At 36.7% G+C, this 19,319-nt stretch overlaps 1 protein-coding gene and 2 long non-coding RNA genes across 3 annotated transcripts; 2 read left to right on the top strand and 1 right to left on the bottom strand.

Moving 5' to 3' along the window:
* Positions 1 to 7,289: 7,289 nt before the first annotated feature.
* LOC146915400 (uncharacterized) lies at positions 7,290 to 8,660 on the top strand. Its single transcript, XR_015014582.1, has 3 exons — positions 7,290 to 7,814; positions 7,872 to 7,912; positions 8,005 to 8,660. It is a non-coding gene; the product is annotated as an uncharacterized LOC146915400 (long non-coding RNA).
* A 1,893-nt stretch (positions 8,661 to 10,553) lies between these two features.
* LOC146915399 (uncharacterized) lies at positions 10,554 to 12,866 on the top strand. Its single transcript, XM_085721345.1, has 3 exons — positions 10,554 to 10,913; positions 11,001 to 11,472; positions 11,752 to 12,866. Exons 1-3 carry the CDS (start codon positions 10,554 to 10,556, stop codon positions 12,864 to 12,866), a joined length of 1,947 nt encoding a protein of 648 aa, XP_085577471.1.
* A 3,705-nt stretch (positions 12,867 to 16,571) lies between these two features.
* On the bottom strand, positions 16,572 to 18,866 carry LOC146915398 (uncharacterized). The gene is made up of 2 exons (XR_015014583.1): positions 18,535 to 18,866; positions 16,572 to 16,767 (listed from the first exon to the last, which is right to left on the bottom strand). It is a non-coding gene; the product is annotated as an uncharacterized LOC146915398 (long non-coding RNA).
* Positions 18,867 to 19,319: the final 453 nt, after the last annotated feature.

The following is a 19,319-nucleotide window of genomic DNA, read 5'->3' as shown; positions in this document are numbered from 1 at the left end:
CTCAAAGCCGCTCTCATATGACGAAGGATCGAGAGTTTCGGGATAAACCAAAATTGACAGAAACAGATACAATGAATTGCCCGATAAATTGAGAAAATTGTTTTGAGTTGGATATTGAGGAGAGGGAGCCGTGAATACTTTTGAAAAGTGAGAGGCTGGTTTGTGAGAATTCTACAGGATTTCTACGCTAATAATAATGAAATAAAAGAGAGGGTGCTTGGAAAGGATGGAGGAAATCATTCAAAATAGGTAGTTGGTATCCAAGATACAAGGATCAATAAGCCTAATGTGCAGCTCAGGCTACTACCGTTAGAGAAAGAACTATAAACTTGGTAAACCATTTGGAAAAGTGCATTTGAAAAATTGGTCAAGAACTATGAACTATTACTACCGTTTCAGCTTAGAGAACTATGAGAACCATTTGGAAACTCGTTCATAGTTCTTTCTCTAAGGAGTAATGGTTCTTTCAGCTTACTACCAGATATAATCACATTACTACCGTTAGGCTGAAAACCATTTGGAAACTTGTTCATAGTTCTTTCTCTAAGGAGCATCGACCAACATGTATAAGCTGAATGTTCCCAGAATCGTGCAGAATAAGTGCCCAAAGTTGTTGGATCGCAGGCAGTTTGTTAAGAGAATTCTGGAAAAGCTGCATTTCGGCGCCATGATGGGCGTCAGCTTGTGTGACGGAAGCCTGTCAGGCTGTTGTTGACTTGATTCCCTGAACTGTTGAATTGGTGGTGACGGCTATGAGCATGACGGCCGTCATGGATCCTTCAGTGCCTGTCACAAGTGATTTTTTAGAATTTTTCTTCCGTTTTTGCTTCTAACACTCAAGTACTTGTAACACGAACAAAACACCAGCAATAACCGTGCAACACACAATAACTTTTTTTTTGAAACGGCCAATTTATTCTCGACGAGAATTGCAAGACGCAAAACACTCACGGTAAAAACAAAGAACGAATACAAATGGCGCCTCAAATATACGGAACCCCAACAACCCAAGCTCCCAAAACAATTATAAATAATGAGGCCGAAGTATACCAACGGACAATAGAACACCGAAAACATACCCCTGCCTCAAAATCCCTATCACAAGAATTCCTGGAACATGAAAACACCCTCTCTGCTGCCAGCATAAAAACGCAGCACAGCTGCCAACTGCAGAATTCCCCAATCTCAGATAGAATGCCGAACCACACAGCCCCCTACCCTTCCAAAACCGAACAGAATGGAAAACCAAGAGAACCAACCGCAAGGCAGCAGAAATCTGACATAGACCTTCTAAAATTAGCAGGAAAAAAAACACACACCACACCAGCAGCAGCACCTATTAACTGACTCTAAAACAAATGGAAATTAAGCTATTTAGATAATGTATTTTGCGTGTTATCATTACACCAGTTAGTGGTGTAAAAAAAAAGTGTAACACAGTTTTGGTTTTTTCCTAGAAAAGATTATGATTTTGAAATATACATTGTGTCATCAAGTTTTTTTGAAACATTCTCAATATTAGAACTTATTTCTGCTATTAATAAGATAGTTCAAGTTACTTGCAGCTATCTGATTAACAAAGGTCTTATATTACTTCTATGTCATCATAGTAGTATTTGGAATTCAATAATGATATGAATCTTTTTACACATGTCTAGTTTCTTCTGGCTCATATTCTCTCTCTTGTTTTTTAATAAGTTCTTTCAAACTTTTGATGTTTTTTAACGTTATTCAACCAGAAAAATCTGATTTGCTACTCTTTGAAGTCTAAGTTTAAGAATTGAATCATTTATAGTTAATGTTGCTTTGTTCCAGACAGCTTAATGTTACTTTCATTCATTATATAAGTGAACTTGGTTTGGGAAGGAGGAAAGACCAAACATTAAGGAAGTAATACGATTGGGTTCATGAATCAAGTTATGTCAATTCCTAGAAATAGTTGGTCACCAATTACCATTCTTGTTGTGACATATAAGCTGTAGTGAACCTCTTTTTCATGAATTCCTATATTTGCTTCTCACTTACACTCTGTTTTTTTTTAACCTGCTAAAATATTCATTAATAACGTCGCCGCAAGCATCAGACGTACAATCGAGCAAAAAGAGAAACACGATAAAATAGAGGCTGTAAAAACAGCCCACACAATAGGGACCACAGCACAAACAAAAACGAACAAAACTGAGAAACCGAGACCAAAAAAACAGCCAAAACCCCGCACACACACCAAGCACTAATAACACCTGGCACACCCACCCAGCAAAGCAGCAAGAACTGTACACAGAAGCCAAATGCAGCAGATAGCGATCACGGAACAAATAGCGATCAAGGAACAATACTTTGTACCAAATATCGATCACGGAACAATAGGGATTTATTCAAATTTCGCTTCACTATAGTGCCACTATAATCGCTATTTAAAAACACTGCATTACTGATCTCGTAATATTGCAGTGTAAAAATAGATTCATGCCCTGCCAAATTTAGTGCATCAGCTGAATCAATCACATAAATTAAGATCAAGACATTCAATATTTGAAAAAAGGAAAAAATTGACTTTTAACTGATACTTCTCACCTCATTTTTTATATTTAAGGACAGATAATACTTCTCACATCAGTAGGGTGCTCTCTGTTGAGAGTCACAGTTAGATTTATATTTCATCATTCACATTTCCTCCAAGGAGTTTAATCTCCATCCATCGTATGGCTACTCATTATCTATATTAATACATTATACATCCCTATTTTATTCTTTCACTAAACATATTGTTACTACTGTCTTATAGCATATTAATATCATTTCTGAAAATCAAATAAAAAATACAGAAGGATAAATATTCTACTGTACAGAGGTAAGCTCCCTGTGAGAATCGACGCTCTCTGCCGTTAACAATACATTAGACTAACACTAATTTTTTAATTATTGAAGAGTTTGATCCACAAACTTAATGCAAACAACAATCATAGTGATTACTGATTAGTTATTACAATTGGTGGTTATATAGCTATATAAGTCACACACGGAATACATTTCAAACTTTTCATCATGTCTTTGTTTTTCCCCTTACAAGTTATAATAAGGTTGATTATCAAATACATATTTACATTGCAAAGATAAAGGATAAATATACCAACACAAGAAAAGAATCAACCATGGACACCAATATAGTATAAAATCAAAATGAACATAAACACACATGACTTTTCGTTAAAATCGAAGTGATGGTGATACCTTTAATTTTCTTGACTAATGCAATAGCCTTGTCAACATGTTGGTTTTTGCATAAAGCATCTATTAAAGAATTGTAAGTGAATAGATGGTTGACCATTATCATGCATCTCATCAACAAGCCCCCAAGCATAGGAGATTCTCCTTGATTTGCACAAACCATCAATGAGAGAACTGTATGTTACCGTATTAGGAGCAATACCTCGGCAACGCATTTCATTGAAGAGACTCAAGGCTTCATCAACCATTTTAATCTTACAAAATCCATTAATCATGATACTATAGCTATGAGCATTAGGAGTTATTCCCATTCGAGAAATAATGCTTAACACATGTTTATCCTTATGCACTTCATTAACTAGGCAATATCCATCCATTAATGAACTGTAGGAAACAACATTTGGTATCACACCTTCTTTCATCATCACAGCTATCACACTTTTAGCTCCTTTCACATCTCCTTCCTTACAAAGATCATCAACCAATATATTAAAAGTATAAACATCTGGGTTGATGTTTTTTTAATACCATTTCATGGAACAAACGAAATACATCTTTGAATTGACCAACAATACAAAATCCATAGTTTAGAGAATTGAAAGTGACAACATCAGGAGAAATTCTCTTTACAAATCATTTTAGAGTACAACTCATAGGCATCGGTTACAAATTTATCTTTACACAAATTATCGATGATTGTGTTATACATTACCACATTGGTGTTGACCAATTTCCCTTCGATTTGTTTCAACATCTGCAAGGCGGCTCTTGTTTCTCCTATTTTACACAATCCATTTATCAAGGTACCATAAGTAACTTGATCCAAGTGAAATCCAAGTGCAAACACATGGTCATGAAAGTTAAGAGCTTCCTTGACCTTACCGTTAAGACACATACCTTTGACAAGTGTAGTTAAGGTAATGGTATCAGGTTGATAACCCATTTTGATAATTAATTTTGATGAATTCATATTATATATTTAAGCTACGTGGTACGATGGCCGAGAAACGAAAAAGCAACGAATGCATTTCTGTCCATTGGATTGAATTTTTATTTTAGCTTTTATTTTTATTTTAGCAAAGCTGTTGTGTTTTATATGTTAAAATCTTAGAAGTTTATATACTCCGAACATGGTGGCGAATACATATCAAAAACTGAAACGTTGCAGATACGTATCCCCAAAGTTTTAAAATTAAATTTTTTTATTTCTAATTTTATTTTATTGGATACTTATATGATACTTCATAAATACACACAAATATTTATAAGATATTTCACTGATATGTATAAAAAAAATAAGGTAAAAAACATGAAACAGTGAGAATTCAATGGAGATATATATTATTTTATTTAATTGTCTCTCAATGGAGAAAAGTAGACGATTGAATATGAATGCACAACTTGGTCCCGTTGTCCAATTAGATTTCACATATTTTATTTGTGGTAACCATGCATATTCACGCTGTTGAGGCAAAATCCCTAATTAATTTTAAAGATAATAAACCAATATGATTAAAGAATTAATGGACTTTGATTAATTCCTTGGTATTTAACTTGTGCTCTTGAGTGTTTTAACAAAGACAGGAACAAGGTTTAATTCATACCAAGAATGAAGAAATCAAAGGACATTTGAATTCATGATCTAAAACTGAGGTCAGAAAGTTAGATCAGAATGTTGCTCGAAGATCAGAATGTTCAAGCAGAGATCAGAAGGTTGTTCTTACACAAGCCAAGAATCTCAAGAACATTGATCAAGTTCATGCAAGGCACATGTGACATGGATATATGTCCAGGAAAGTACATTTGCATGGATCAATCAAGCAATAAAGGCATATACAAGGATTATGTCAAAAAGGATACTCCATGTTCATTTAAGACTATGAACATTGATGTACTAGGAATATTCCACAAGGGAATATCATCCTAGATGTTAATAACACTGCTCTTCATTGTGTTTCACTATTAGGATTTTATTACATCAAATGGCAATCTTACAAATCATCCTAAGTGAAACAAATGGAACATTCTGATGGTCAGAATGTTCAGCTCTGCACATGCTTACTTCATGAACAATACAGTAGGTGAAAAACAAAGAGGGAAAGCAAAGCAAATCTGTCTTGCTCAATCAAAGACAGACACGCATGGGAGTTGGTACAGTACAGGGACCACACAATCCCTCAAAGCATGTGCTTGAAGATGCAGAATCCCACTATATCTTTCATGCACCAGTCCCTACGCAAATCTGGGAAAGTAACATTCTGATGTATGTGGAAAAGCCCATACTTTGGTTATTGCCCAGAAATTCATATGAAAAGCATATGACACGCCCAGAAAATCATGTGTTCATTCATACATGATGAACCCAGATGAAGATCATGATGAACCCAGATGAAGATCATCATGAACGCAACAACAATCTGATGTTCATCAGAGATCAAAATATTTGCCTAGAATTTCAAGTAAAAGCTTGTGGGACCCAAGACACATGGCATAACACCATTGGACACCCTACAACGACTATTTCAGCCCAAAGACTCTATAAATACAGATCAAAGGATTAGCATTACTTGCAACATTGCAAAGCATACAAGAAAACAACTTGAATTTGTTTGAAGCTCTTGCAATTCAATTGATCATCACTGAAGGCTCTTTCTACCTTCTTTGTAGTGTAAATCAATTCTCTCTATTATCTCTTTTTATAGATAACTTATTCTTCCTCCTCTTCTGTTTGATTCACAAACATTCAACCTCCATACAATTTGTAACAAAGTCTCATCTAGCTTTACACTACTAGAATCTAGCAATTTACCTGAGGAATTTTCTGCGGAAAATAATCCGCAGGAACACTTGCGGATTTTCCTACTGTTTACGTCTGCCTGAGGACATTTCCTGCGGATCCTTTCACCGCAAGAAAATCCGCAGGTAAAGCTCACTTTTCCTGAGGCTTTTGTTGCGGTTTGTTCTGGTCCCTTTTCCTGCGAATTTTCCTGCGGCATTTTTTTTTTATTTCTTCATGATACACTCACTTTTGGCCAATCACCAACAAGTATATATATCTTACGTGACCTTGAAACACAAAAATCGAATTTCAGTTTCAATCTTCAACAACTACAAACCGAAACCATGTCAAAGCTCTGCACTCTTTCTTCCAATCAAACGACGGAGACTCTTCTCTTCTCCTCCCGGATCCACCGTCGCCCGTCTCTGATTCACCGTCCTCAGTCGCTATGTCTCCATGCAATGAGGTATCTTCTCCGTTCATTTCTCTTATTCGATTGCGTTGTTCGTGATTTTGATGAATTTTGATTTTATGAGTTTTAGATTTTAGATTACTTTCATTATTCAACTGAATTTGATGATGAGTTTCTGATTTGTGAGTTTCATGATCCTAATTGTGAGTTTAATCTAATTTATGAGTTTTAGGTTTTAGATTCTTATGCACGATGATCGCTAGCTTTTCATTCAAGGAGCTTTTCATTCGAGAAAATAGGTAATTCATTTATTACTTACTGAAAATTGAATTTTGGAGTAGGCACATAAAGTGTTTGATGAAATGATTGTGAGGAATTTGTATACTTGGTCTTCTATTATGCCAAATCTTAGCTTCAATTTGCTCTTAAACTCCATCAATTTGTTTTGATTTCGTTTTGTTTTGTTTTTAAGTTGTTACTAGTTTTGATACTTTGACTTTGTTAATGGTATTTGTTAAACCTTTTGTGCCATGGACTGTTAATAAATCTAATGTTAAAGTGCAGTGCAATCATAAGAATGAATATATCAATATTAGGGCTGCTATGATGTGTATGCACTCATCATTTTGAAATTGTATCCGTTTAACAAATATCGTACATTACAAGTGTATGTAGAACAGAAAGTGAGAAGAACTCAAAACATCTACAAACTAGAATTCTTAGCATAGTTTACATAATTTTAGTTTTTATTAACAGAATATTTGTTAATTAACATGGCCCTGATATTGTTAGTGCAGAATTGAAGATTTCTTCCTTCCATCTATTAATTGTATCAGTTTGAGAAGCTAAAAGAGAGAAAGCAGTGTGAGGACATGTACAAGATTGATGCTTTGTACTCAACTCAAATTGCTGATACAGTGCATGAGGTAATAAAGTCTACTCCTCTTAGTGACAAGTTACTGGTATCATGTATGTATAAACATGAGTGGTGAGGCTTGCTTGAAATTAAGTGGACTACATGATCACATTAATTGAAAGAAACATTATGCAGCAAGAATATAAATTAGTTGATTCTACAACAGCAACTAAAGCACGTGTAATATTGAAGTTCAAGCAACGGTTGAGGTAAAGGGCTTCTGAACGTTGGCGACTGACTCACTGTGGTGGGAGAGAGCTTGAAGCGGTAACACAATCAGCTCCCCTAAGAATTTCACTTTAGATTCTCTGTTTGTGTTCTGTTCCATGGTTAAGAGATTCCTTGCATTATGGCCTTAGTGGCACTGTGTTAATCCATGCTTGCTGTGTGTTTGCAGCTTTCTAGTTTGTGTTTATTGGAGCATTATTGTGTGTATATTGCTACTTCGATTTTTTTGAAGCTTTGTGGTTTTGATAATAGTGTTTACTATGGTTGTCATGAATCTTGTGATTGACTTTTGATTTCATGTGTCACAGCCATGTTGCCAGATGAAATGGGCCTTGGCAAAACAGTTCAGGTGTGTTTTTTTTTTCTTCTATTCATTTCTCTAATTTTGTTTGTAAGATTTGACATTTTAGAGTAAGATATGTCATATGTTTTTGTTTTTAGGCAATCTATTACAACCTGCTGCTAAAGAATGACAGATTGCAAGCACTCTTCGAGTGAGTGTATACTCCTTAGAGGGAACAAAGAGTTTCATGGAGGGGAAGAGAGAGTTTCATGGAGGAGAAGAGAGTTTTCTTATCAAAAATAGCTTTAGGTGGAAAAATCTGATTTTTGTTGCTCGAAATGCGAACCAACGCTTGATGCTTATAGGGACGCCTCTTCAAAATGATCTACATGTATGTATAACTTAGTGTTGTGTGGATGTTTCAAGTTACCAAACAATTCACTGGAATATTTTTTTCTGATACAAAATATCTATATGTTGTGGTTGGGGAATATTACTATGTTATATGCCAAGTTCATGTTTTGCAAATTCAATTCGTTGCTGAAGCCTGATAAAACAACATACCTTCTACTCTGCTAAGTCTTAAATCTCTCATATTTCATAGTGGCATAGTGACTTTCCGTTTAAATGTTAAGTGTTAGAATTGTTTGATACTTCCTGTTTATAGTTGGGCGTATCCATGTTTCATTCCGATTCTCAAGTGGTTAATATTAACAGAGACTGACATTATGAATTTATGATAGCAACTTTGAATCTGTAAGCCACTAAGGTGGTGTTAGTGTAAACATTCTATTGAAATTTCAGTGTTTTTGAAGGTTGTGCCTATGATTATGACAAGGTTGTATAGTACAAGTAGTTTGTTATGTATAATTTCAGTGTTTTTGAAGGTTGTGTCTGCAATGCAATGAAATGCTCTACTTTTTTTAAAATATAAATTCATTTCCTGCGGATTTACTTGGGGAACACTGGTTCCTGCGGATTTTCCTGTGCCGTTTGCTGCGGAAGTACCTGCCGATATGTTCCAGAAAACATACAAACGGGCAGGTTATATCTCTAGAAAAACTGCCCGAATTTTCCTGCGGAATTTCCTTGGAAAATATCCGTAGGAAATTTTCCTGCGGAATCCTAAGGAAACAATTACCCACGAAGGTTATACCTGGGAACCTAAATCCTTGGCAAAATCTGCAGGAAACAGGTTTCCTGCGGAAATTTCACCCAAATCCGCAGGTAATTCCGCAGGAAAATAGAGAGTTTCTAGTAGTGTTAGGGGTACTAAAGTGTTAGTTTGAGCATGAGTTGTAAAAGTCTAAGTGGTTAACTTAGCAAGAAGGTGCAAGCCTGCCGAGGCTTAGAGAATACAGTGTTGTAATTGTTCAGGTGAACAAAGATTGTAAGGTGCAGGACTCGAGAGGTTATCTCAAGCATCATAGTGGAAACTCTCACAAGATTGTGAGGAGTGGACTAGCCCACATTGGGTGAACCACTATAACTCTCTGTGTGTTCTTTCTCTCTTTCCTATACTTTTTAATTACAGTATACACAACACACACTTGCACACTTAACTTATTAAATAGTTTTTGTGTATGAACTTCAGAATGTTCTAAAGTCAGAAAGTTAACTTAACTATTCCAAGTAAACTACTTGAGAATCATTTTTAAAGTTTCAGGATAATTTTAAAGGGTCACAATTCAAACCCCCCCTTCCTTGTGACTATTTTATTTACTTCAATCCACAACTGAAGCTGAATATGTATCTGCAACTAGTTGTTGCTCTCAAATTTTGTGGGTAAGAAATCAGTTGGAATACTACTCACTAAGGTACACAAGTGTTCCTATTTATTGTGATAATACAAGAGCAATTAATCTTTCTAAGAATCCTATTCAGCATTCTAGGTCTAAGCATATTGAAATAAAGCATCATTTCATTAGAGATCATGTTCAGAAAAAGAATATTGCATTAAGCTTTGTTGATACTGAAAATCAACTAGCTTGTTGAGGATAGATTCAATTTTCTTAAAGAAAAATTGTCAAGCATAAAAAATCCCAATAAAGATTGATTATTAATCAATAAGGGCCTTGGACTAAACCCCTTGATGTCATCTAATGCTAATCAGATAGATCTATCTCAATCAGAACACTCACTAGAATGTTCCTGAGTTCAGAATGTTCATCAGGTCAGAATGTTCAAATGATCAGAATGTTCGTCAAAACATTCCTATGATCAAAACATTCATACTTTTAGTCATCTAAGTTCATCTGTTTAGGATGGTCACAAAACTCAGATTGTTCGGGATTTGAATTCTGGGTCAATAATCTCTTTCGTGAGATTTTATATTGACTTTCTCCAGAAATTCTTCCATAATCTTAAGCATTAAATGCTTGATTATGGAGCAGTTGTGTTTAACCATGTAATAGATAAACTGTCAACTCACCCAATCACCTTTCTCCTTCACAAACAGCTACTTTTCCTTTTCTCTCTCCTGTCCGTTTTACTTTTTGTAGTTTCCTCTTTCCCAATAAAACTGCTATAATTTCCTCTTTCTCTTTCCTTTCTTCTGCACGTTTGGTCTATAAATCATAAACCAACTCTGATTTCTTTTCATTCATCTCATCTCCAAACTTCCTCTCTCTCTCTCTCTCTCTCTCTCTCTCTCTCTCTCTCAAGAACTCAAAAAAAACACTCTGTTCTTCATTTTTTTGCGAAGAAAATGGCTAGAACCAAAACCCCTTCAAAATTTTCTGATGATGAAACTAATCAAGTGGAACGTTCTCAATCACCTCCACCAAACGCCGCTGCTCGTCAATCCTCTGATCAACAACCTTTGAGTGAAACCCCTTTGCACATTGTTCTTCCAGATGTGATCATTCCTGCTTTTGATCCACCCAAATCTTCAAAATCAAAATCCTCTAAGAAACCCATCATCAAACCTAGACCTAGTCCTACAAGACGGTCAACTAGGATGAAGAAACCTTCAAATGAACCAAAGGTATCTCATGTGAATCTAGTCTCTGATGAAGAGAAGAAGATAGATTCAAGTGATGATTCTAAAGAAGAAATGGAAGAACTTGTAGAGGAAATTGAAGAAAAAGTGGAAGAAGACTCTGAGCAAACTCTCTCTGAAATAGTGAAATCAATGAGAGCATCCTGAAAGAAGGGTAAGAAAGTTGCTTCTCCTTCTCCCTCTAAGGAAGATTCACCATCTCAGAAAAGTGATGATGAAAGTGGTGAGGAAGAGTCTGAAGAAAAAGCTCCAGAAGAAGAAGAGAAAGCTTCTTCTAAAAAGCATGGCAAAGGAAAGGATATTGCCAAAGTTGCTGCTGTTATGAGGGCTCAGAAAGCAGAGAAGATTGCTCTCAGACCAATAAGCAAGGCAGAGTACTTTGACCTTGAAAGCTTAAAGACTAAAACATGGAACTTGAAAGAGTTTACAGACCCTCAAGAATGGACAAAATTTGTAACTCTTCAAGAGCATACTTATGAAGGTCTGGTCAGAGAATTCTACACCAACTTATCAGTCAACGAGAAGAAGAATGTCAATGAGAAGTTTCTCATATCCTCTGTCAAAGGTGTGAAGATTGAGGGAACCCAAGATTTTCTCTCTCAAGTCTTGAACATTCCAAATCAAGGTAAGAGAATGTTTTCTAGCTTTTGGTTCAATGAGGCTAAAGTTAACCGTAACCAACTCATTATTAAGTACACCAAAGAAAACAAAACCTTCAATTCCACCAACCTAGAAGATACCCCTAAAATTCTTCATAACATGATTAGAGACACCTTAATGCCAAGATGTGGCTCTTTTGATGTAGTCTTTGACCTAGATTTGTGCATCATTTACCACCTCATGAACAAAACCCAGCTAAACCTCTGATATATCATCATCCAACAGATGATTGACTCTTGTTTAGCCATAAAACAAACTGTCGCTGGTCTACCCTATGGGATGCACTTGACTCCCTTATTTCAAAAGGCAAAAGTGCCTCTTGAAGGAGAAGAACGCAAGTTGGACTTCATGAAGTTCTCATCCAAGACTTTAGGACAACTACACATCACTTCCACCAACATGCCTACTCCTCAAAAGACTGGATCAGTGAAAAGACTTTCTGATCAGAAAGTTCAGGAAGTAAGGAAGAAACAGAAAGCTGACAAGTCTACCAAGAAGGAGATTGGATCAAGCTCTCACAAGGCTGAGAAAGACAAACCTACTCCAGATCTTGAAGTCTTTGCTCATGTTGTTGAACATGCAAGAGAACTGGTTGAGGCAAACACTCAACAATTTGAAGCTATGATGGCTAGGAGAACTGTTGAGAAAGTTGGAGAGACTACCGATGATCATCAGAAGATTGATGCTGATCCAAATCAAAGTGTTGAAGCACCCTCTGATGACATTAGAGTTGAAGAAAATACTGACAAGATTTCTCAGAATATTGATGAAGACACTCAAGAAGTGGCTGAGCTTTTAGCTTCAAACATGTCAATTGAGGAAGATGTTCAAGTTGAACAAATGGAGTTCTCAACTGGGTTTGATCTCAACATTGAAGATGTCAACACTGACTTCAACAATGAAGTATTTCAAGATGGTCAGGGAACCACTCAGCATGATCAGGAATCAGCTGGAGCTCAGAAAGTTGAAATACCTGAAGCTCAGAATGTTAAAGTTCCTGTTGAAGATACTTCAGTCAGTCAAAATGTTCAAGTGTTTGCTGGTCTAAATGCATCTAATGAACCTCTTCTTGCTCAAGGTAGCCAGCTGTCAGCAGATCCAGTGCCTTTGGCCTCAGGATCTTTGCCCTCTGATGAGGTTCAACTTATGGCCCAATCAACTCAGAATGTTAATCTGTCATCTTCCACCATGGGATTAGTTGCTGGTGCAAGCAACTTCTTGGTCTCTGATCTTCCCACTCCAAACACCATTCCCTCATACACTCCACCACCACCACCAATGAAAACCACCACCACAAGCAAGCTTCCCAACATGATTGTTGTGTTTGACTCCGTCCATACTTTTGTGACTGCTAACTGAGAGAAGGCTGAAGCTTCTGATGCTGCTCCACCTGCTCCACCTTCTAAACCTTCAAGAGCTATGAAGCTAGCCTCTAGGGATCTCAGGGTCTCTACCAAGACTCATAAAATTGTGTGTGCGCTGGATGATTGTACTGTCAAAGTTCATGCTCCTGGATGAGCCATTCCACCTCCAGCTTTTGCTGACCAATCCATCTTTGATGCAGAACCATCTTCTGATTCCGGGGATTCTACTCAATGAATCTTTTATGGTTTTCCTCCCTATCCTTTTTGCAGATGACTAAAGGGGGAGAAGCTTTAGGATTTAAGTCTTAAGTCTTTCTTAGTTTTAGGCCCTAAGTAGGTCTAGTGATCAATAGTTATTGGAGTTTATAAACTTCATCTTTTGCTTGATCACATTCACTTTGAATTTCTTTTTTTTGTTTTGAACCATATGTATCATGTAATGTACTTCATGTTTTATATCAATGAATGAATATTGATTTTGGTTCAATCGTGTATATTTTTTATTTTATGTAATATATTAGGAAATTGAGGGGGAGTTTTTTAAAAGTTCTTAAAAAACTCTGCATAATGGATTATAAAAATGAGGGGGAGCATTAAAATAAATTTTCAAGCTCTGTTATTCTTCATATATAATCAAAATCCTTAATCGTAAATCATAGGTATATCATCTTCAAAAAGGGGGGAGATTGTTGAGGCAAAATCCCTAATTAATTTTAAAGATAATAAACCAATATGATTAAAGAATCAATGGACTTTGATTAATTCCTTGGTATTTAACTTGTGCTCTTGAGTGTTTTAACTAAGACAGGAACAAGGTTTAATTCATACCAAGAATCAAGAAATCAAAGGACATTTGAATTCATGATCTAAAACTGAGGTCAAAAAGTTAGAACAGAATGTTGCTCGAAGATCAGAATGTTCAAGCAGAGATCAGAAGGTTGTTCTTACACAAGCCAAGAATCTCAAGAACATTGATCAAGGTCATGCAAGGCACATGTGACATGGATATATGTCCGGGAAAGTACATTTGCATGGATCAATCAAGCAATAAAGGCATATACAAGGATTATGTCAAAAAGGATACTCAATTTACATTTAAGACTATGAACATTGATGTACTAGGAATATTCCACAAGGGAATATCATCCAAGATGTTAATAACACTGCTCTTCATTGTGTTTCACTATAAGGATTTGATTACATCAAATGGCAGTCTTACAAATCATCCTAAATGAAACAAATGGAACATTCTGATGGTCAGAATGTTCAGCTCTGCACATGCTTACTTCATGAACGGTACAGTAGGTGAAAAGCAAAAAGGCAAAGCAAAGCAAATCTGTCTTGCTCAATCAAAGACAGACACACATGGGAGTTGGTACAATACAAGGACCACACAATCCCTCAAAGCATGTGCTTGAAGATGCAGAATCCCACTATATCTTTCCTGAACCAGTCCCTAGGCAAATCTGGGAAAGTAACATTTTGATGTATGTGGAAAAGCCCATACTTTGGTTATTGCCCAGAAATTCATATGAAAAGCATATGACACGTCCAGAAAATCATGTGTTCATTCATACATGATGAACCCAGATGAAGATCATGATGAACCCAGATGAAGATCATCATGAGCTCAACAACATTCTGATGTTCATCAGAGATCAGAATGTTTTCCCAGAATTTCAAGTAAAAGCTTGTGGGACCCAGGACACATGGCATAACACCATTGGATACCCTACAACGGCTATTTGAGCCCAAAGACTCTATAAATACAGATCAAAGGCTCAACATTACTTGCACCATTGCAAAGCATACAAGAAAACAACTTGAATTTGTTTGAAGCTCTTGCAATTCAATTGATCATCACTGAAGGCTCTTTCTACCTTCTTTGTAGTGTAAATCAATTCTCTCTGTTATCTCTTTTTATAGATAACTTATTCTTCCTCCTCTTCTGTTTGATTCACAAACATTCAACCTCCATACAAATTGTAACAAAGTCTCATCTAGCTTTAGGGGTACTAAAGTGTTAGTTTGAGCAAGTGTTGTAAAAGTCTAAGTGGTTAACTTAGAAAGAAGGTGCAAGCCTGCTGAGGCTTAGAGAATACAGAGTTGTAATTGTTCAGGTGAACAAAGATTGTAAGCTGCAGGACTTGAGAGGTTATCTCAAGCATCATAGTGGAAACTCTCACAAGATTGTGAGGAGTGGACTAGCCTACATTGGGTGAACCACTATAACTCTCTGAGTGGTTCTTTCTCTCTTTCCTATATTCTTTAATTACAGTATACACAACACACACTTGCACACTTAACTTATTAAATAGTTTTTGTGTATGAACTTCAGAACGTTCTGAAGTCAGAAAGTTAACTTAACTATTCCAAGTAAACTACTTGAGAATCATTTTTAAAGTTTCAGGATAATTTTAAAGGGTCACAATTCAAACCCCCCCTTCCTTGTGACTATTTTATTTACTTCACACGCAACGAACCATATGATATCACACTTACATATTATAGACATCAAAAAACTCTTGCACTTGAACCACTCAATCAATGTAGCTGACCTCATAAATTATGTCCACGACACTAACACGTCGACACGGGTGATGATTTGAAAAAATTAAATAATCAAATATAACTACATGTGTCGGTGTCGGACACTGACACAAGTCAGATACTTAACTTTGTCGGACAGCGTATACATCTTTAATATGAAGTGTCAATGCTACATAGCTCATAAATTTCTTTTCAAATACAAAAAACATAGCTCAAATTCTAAGCTATAAGTTTATGTATATCATTCTACTTTATCTATCATCCTTGAAGAGAATAGTCTACCTCTTCCATCTACATTTTCAAAATTTCAGTTTGGTTTAAACTCAAGTGAAGTCCACACCAGCCTGTAGATAAACAAAAGAAAGGAAATGTTTGAAAGAGTTGAAGGGAATAACATTGTAATTCTTTAGAGCAGCTTGTGCATCATAAAAGTAAAAAAAACTGGCATTATTGGGAAAAAAATGAATATGTTACGATTCTGAGTTCTAATATGCTCAGACATATTTCTTATGTCGTATGAAGTTATTTAGCTAAATTATGTTAGCAACATAAACCTGTACTTGGTAATTAAATGATATGGGGACTAGCAAGGAAAAAGCAAGAGCAATACTCACCGACAACCTTACAACAGAGCGCCAAATTAAAACATAAACGAAACGCAGGTAATCTACAATTAATGCAAAAGAAATTGCTCATATGTAGGCCGATATCTGCTACTGTCCTAATGACAGCAATAAGCCACATGCAACCACCAAGAGAAAGGCTTCTCTTGTTTCCCCCATTTTACACAACCCATTGATCAAGGTTGCATAGCTAACTTGGTTCAAGTGAAATCCATGTGCAACCACATGGTCGTGAAAGTGCAAAGCTTCCTTGATCTTACCGTTTAAACACAAACCTTTGATAATAGTAGTGAAGGTTAATGGTATCCAGGTGATAACCCATCTTGAGAATCTTTTCCAATATAGAAAAGGCAAAAGTCCTTTGACCAATATGACAGTAACATGATCAAAATATTCGAAGTAAAAATATATGGAGTAACTCTATTGAATTCCAATTAGTGTGAAAGGGAAACAGCAGTAGCGTAATTGTAACACCCATACCAGACGTATCTAGAAAGTCTGGCACGTGCGTTAATATTAGTACTGGATACATTAAAATATACAACAATTAAAAACTTCGAATGAATAATATTTACATCAAGTTACGTTCGTATAAATAATAATACAACACAACTCATCCATACATAAAAATACATCCTTGATATCTAACGTCCTGCAGCTTTACGAACGAACCCTTGAAGTAATATCCATTCGGCTCCGAACATGCATAAACGTCCTGCTTATCTGAAACAAATAAGGATTGGGATGAGACATAATGTCTCAGTGAGTTCCCCTAAATCCTAGACTATAGGCAACCTCAAGGGGAAACCTACGGTCACCACATGTCTACATTACAACCTGACGGTTGATTATACGTGTGTGGGGAATTGCATACTTAGACGGTAGTGCATACTAGAGCCGTCATAGTCTTATCTTAACTTGTTATAGGCTTCTCATCTATACATGTCATGGCGGTTGAGGGAACCTAAACCGCATTGCCAAGCATACGTTTTACGTAACAAGGCCTAAACATAAATAACATAACATACTCATGACATGATTCTAAACCGGACGATTAGGGAAAGCTAAGGTCGTCACGGACATAGTTTTCTTCACTTGCTCTATACATAACTTACTCTCGTCTAATAGCATTTCATGCTCTTGTTCTTGTTCTTAAACATAATCATACATGGGCTCGATCATGAGCATAAACATAACATAATCATAATAAACATAATCGTATCTAAGTTGATTCATTAGGTTAGCGCTGAACAAACAGTTATTATCTTGATTCATTTTACGGATAGTCCCGGGTGGAGTAACCCCGAGATCAATCCCATACATGACCGATGTACGTACATCGGACTCCCTCGGTGTCGTGCGGGTCCCTTGCGGCTTAAACCGTTCCCCTTAGGTCGAGAACCTCCCGTATCCCCCTGGTGTGGATAACGAGAGACACGAGCACCTACGTCTTGTTACTCAGTGACATGCGGGTCCCTTACGGCTTGAATCGTTCTCATTATGAGAACCCCTTGTATCCCCCTGATGTGGATATCAAGAGACATGTCACCTACACTTATTAGTCATAGTCTTGTCGTGCATATAAGTTAAACATATACATACTTGCTTATTACCTCGGAACCTTAATCGATCCGATTAACGGTAACTTATCATTCTAGGTCATGCTTGCACAAACTTAATCATGGTGGAGAGAAATAACTTATCAATCCACGACTTATACTTGTTCATATGCGAAGAGAATATACTTTGCGTCTTATTATTCTAGAAATTCTTGCTATCTTTCTAGTTCTCGACTAGCTAAGCCGAGGCTCTACATTCATGCCTTTCCTTAGTTCATTACTACCCCATCATACGTAAACTCTCTTGTGCCATTATTGTTGTACATGCTAAGATTGCCACGATTAATGATGCAAGGATCAATTGACGATACGTGCAAAGTTTCATTAATTACTAGAGACCGAAAATGCCATAAACCCAAGTTTCAAGCCGTTTATAAATTCTATGATTTGATAAAGCCAAACTTGTTCCAGTAGAAAAATAAGTGAAAACAGTGAAAGAACACTTCGAAACGATCGCTACGGACCCCCACACGACTGCCCCCAAGCACCCGAACGCAGAACAACGTGGAGGTTGTCCTGTCTGGGGCGCCTGGCGCCAGGAGTGGGGCGCCTAGCGCTGGCTCCCTGTGTGTGGGCGCCTAGCGCCCTTGTACAGGCGCAGCGCTGCGATTGTTGCGTTTTCGGTGTTTTCGGCTACGGGTTTTCGCCATTTTCGACCCAAAACTCGTCCAATTCGACCCTATAATGCATCAAACTCATACAACAACATGTATAGCATCATTTAAACATAACTCATGGCAATTTTTAACATATAATCAACTAGAATTGGCTTGGGGTACTAAAGTTTCATAAAAACTAAACTTAACATAAATCATTATCCTTCACAAGATTAAACAACCCCAAAGGTGGGTAATCTATCTATGGAACTCACCTCTAATGTTTGCACTTGATTCCCAAAGCCTCCAAGCCAAAGCAAACAAAACCCTAGCTTTGATTCAACCAACATCCAAGCCTTAACTCATCATCCCATCTTCAAATCATCTTTCTCTTTGTTTCTTGATCATGAAGAATCATGGCTCAACATAGCTCAACCTCCATTCCAACCCAAACCCTAACTTGTAGAGCACATACCTTAAGAATCAAAGTGGAAAGCAAGCTTAATCCAAGTCATTTTAAGCTCCCAATATCTTGTGGGATCCATAACCTTTGATTATTCATTCATGGGAGAAGTTTGAGAAGTAGTGATGGAGTGGGAGAAAGAGAGGAATGGTGTGAGAGAAGGGAAGAGAGGAGGAGGAGAAGATATTTCTCAAGCTAAGAGAGAGAAAAGAATAAGAATTATGAGATAATTCTTGCCCAAAATCAAATAAATATCTTCTGGCGTGCAATTACCCTTTTACCCTTGCCTCAAACGTGTTTAATCTGACACTGATACTTTATCCGTAATATGCTGACATGTCATAAAATATTTACATCACCCTTATCTTCCATGAATTTAATTCCTCTAACACGATCAACGGGTATTATACCGATACTGACAAGCGGGATGTTACAGTAATGCTTGAACTTAACAAGGAAGTTAAAAAAAATCGAATTCGACAATAATGGATGGGGTGGGATTCTTACGGAGCATATCAAAATTGCTGGGAACAAACCGAGATTTAGAGTAAAGTCTACTTGAGAAGGGAAAAGGAAAGAGGGAATAGAAGAAGAGAA

The sequence above is a fragment of the Medicago sativa genome, chromosome 6 (genome assembly GCF_051527215.1).
Source record: "Medicago sativa cultivar Bolivia chromosome 6, Bolivia_mono, whole genome shotgun sequence".
Classification (NCBI taxonomy): Eukaryota; Viridiplantae; Streptophyta; class Magnoliopsida; order Fabales; family Fabaceae; genus Medicago; species Medicago sativa.
This window is presented reverse-complemented; position numbering and strand designations above follow the sequence as displayed.

What these genes read in the sequence shown, in the direction of transcription:
- LOC146915399 (XM_085721345.1), top strand. Translation starts at nt 10,554, where the DNA reads ATGGCTAGAACCAAAACCCCTTCAAAATTTTCTGATGATGAAACTAAT. An exon ending in AAGAAGAAATGGAAGAACTT is followed by an intron (nt 10,914 to 11,000) that starts GTAGAGGAAATT and finishes TCCTGAAAGAAG; the next exon opens with GGTAAGAAAGTTGCTTCTCC. An exon ending in CTTGAACATTCCAAATCAAG is followed by an intron (nt 11,473 to 11,751) that starts GTAAGAGAATGT and finishes ACTCTTGTTTAG; the next exon opens with CCATAAAACAAACTGTCGCT.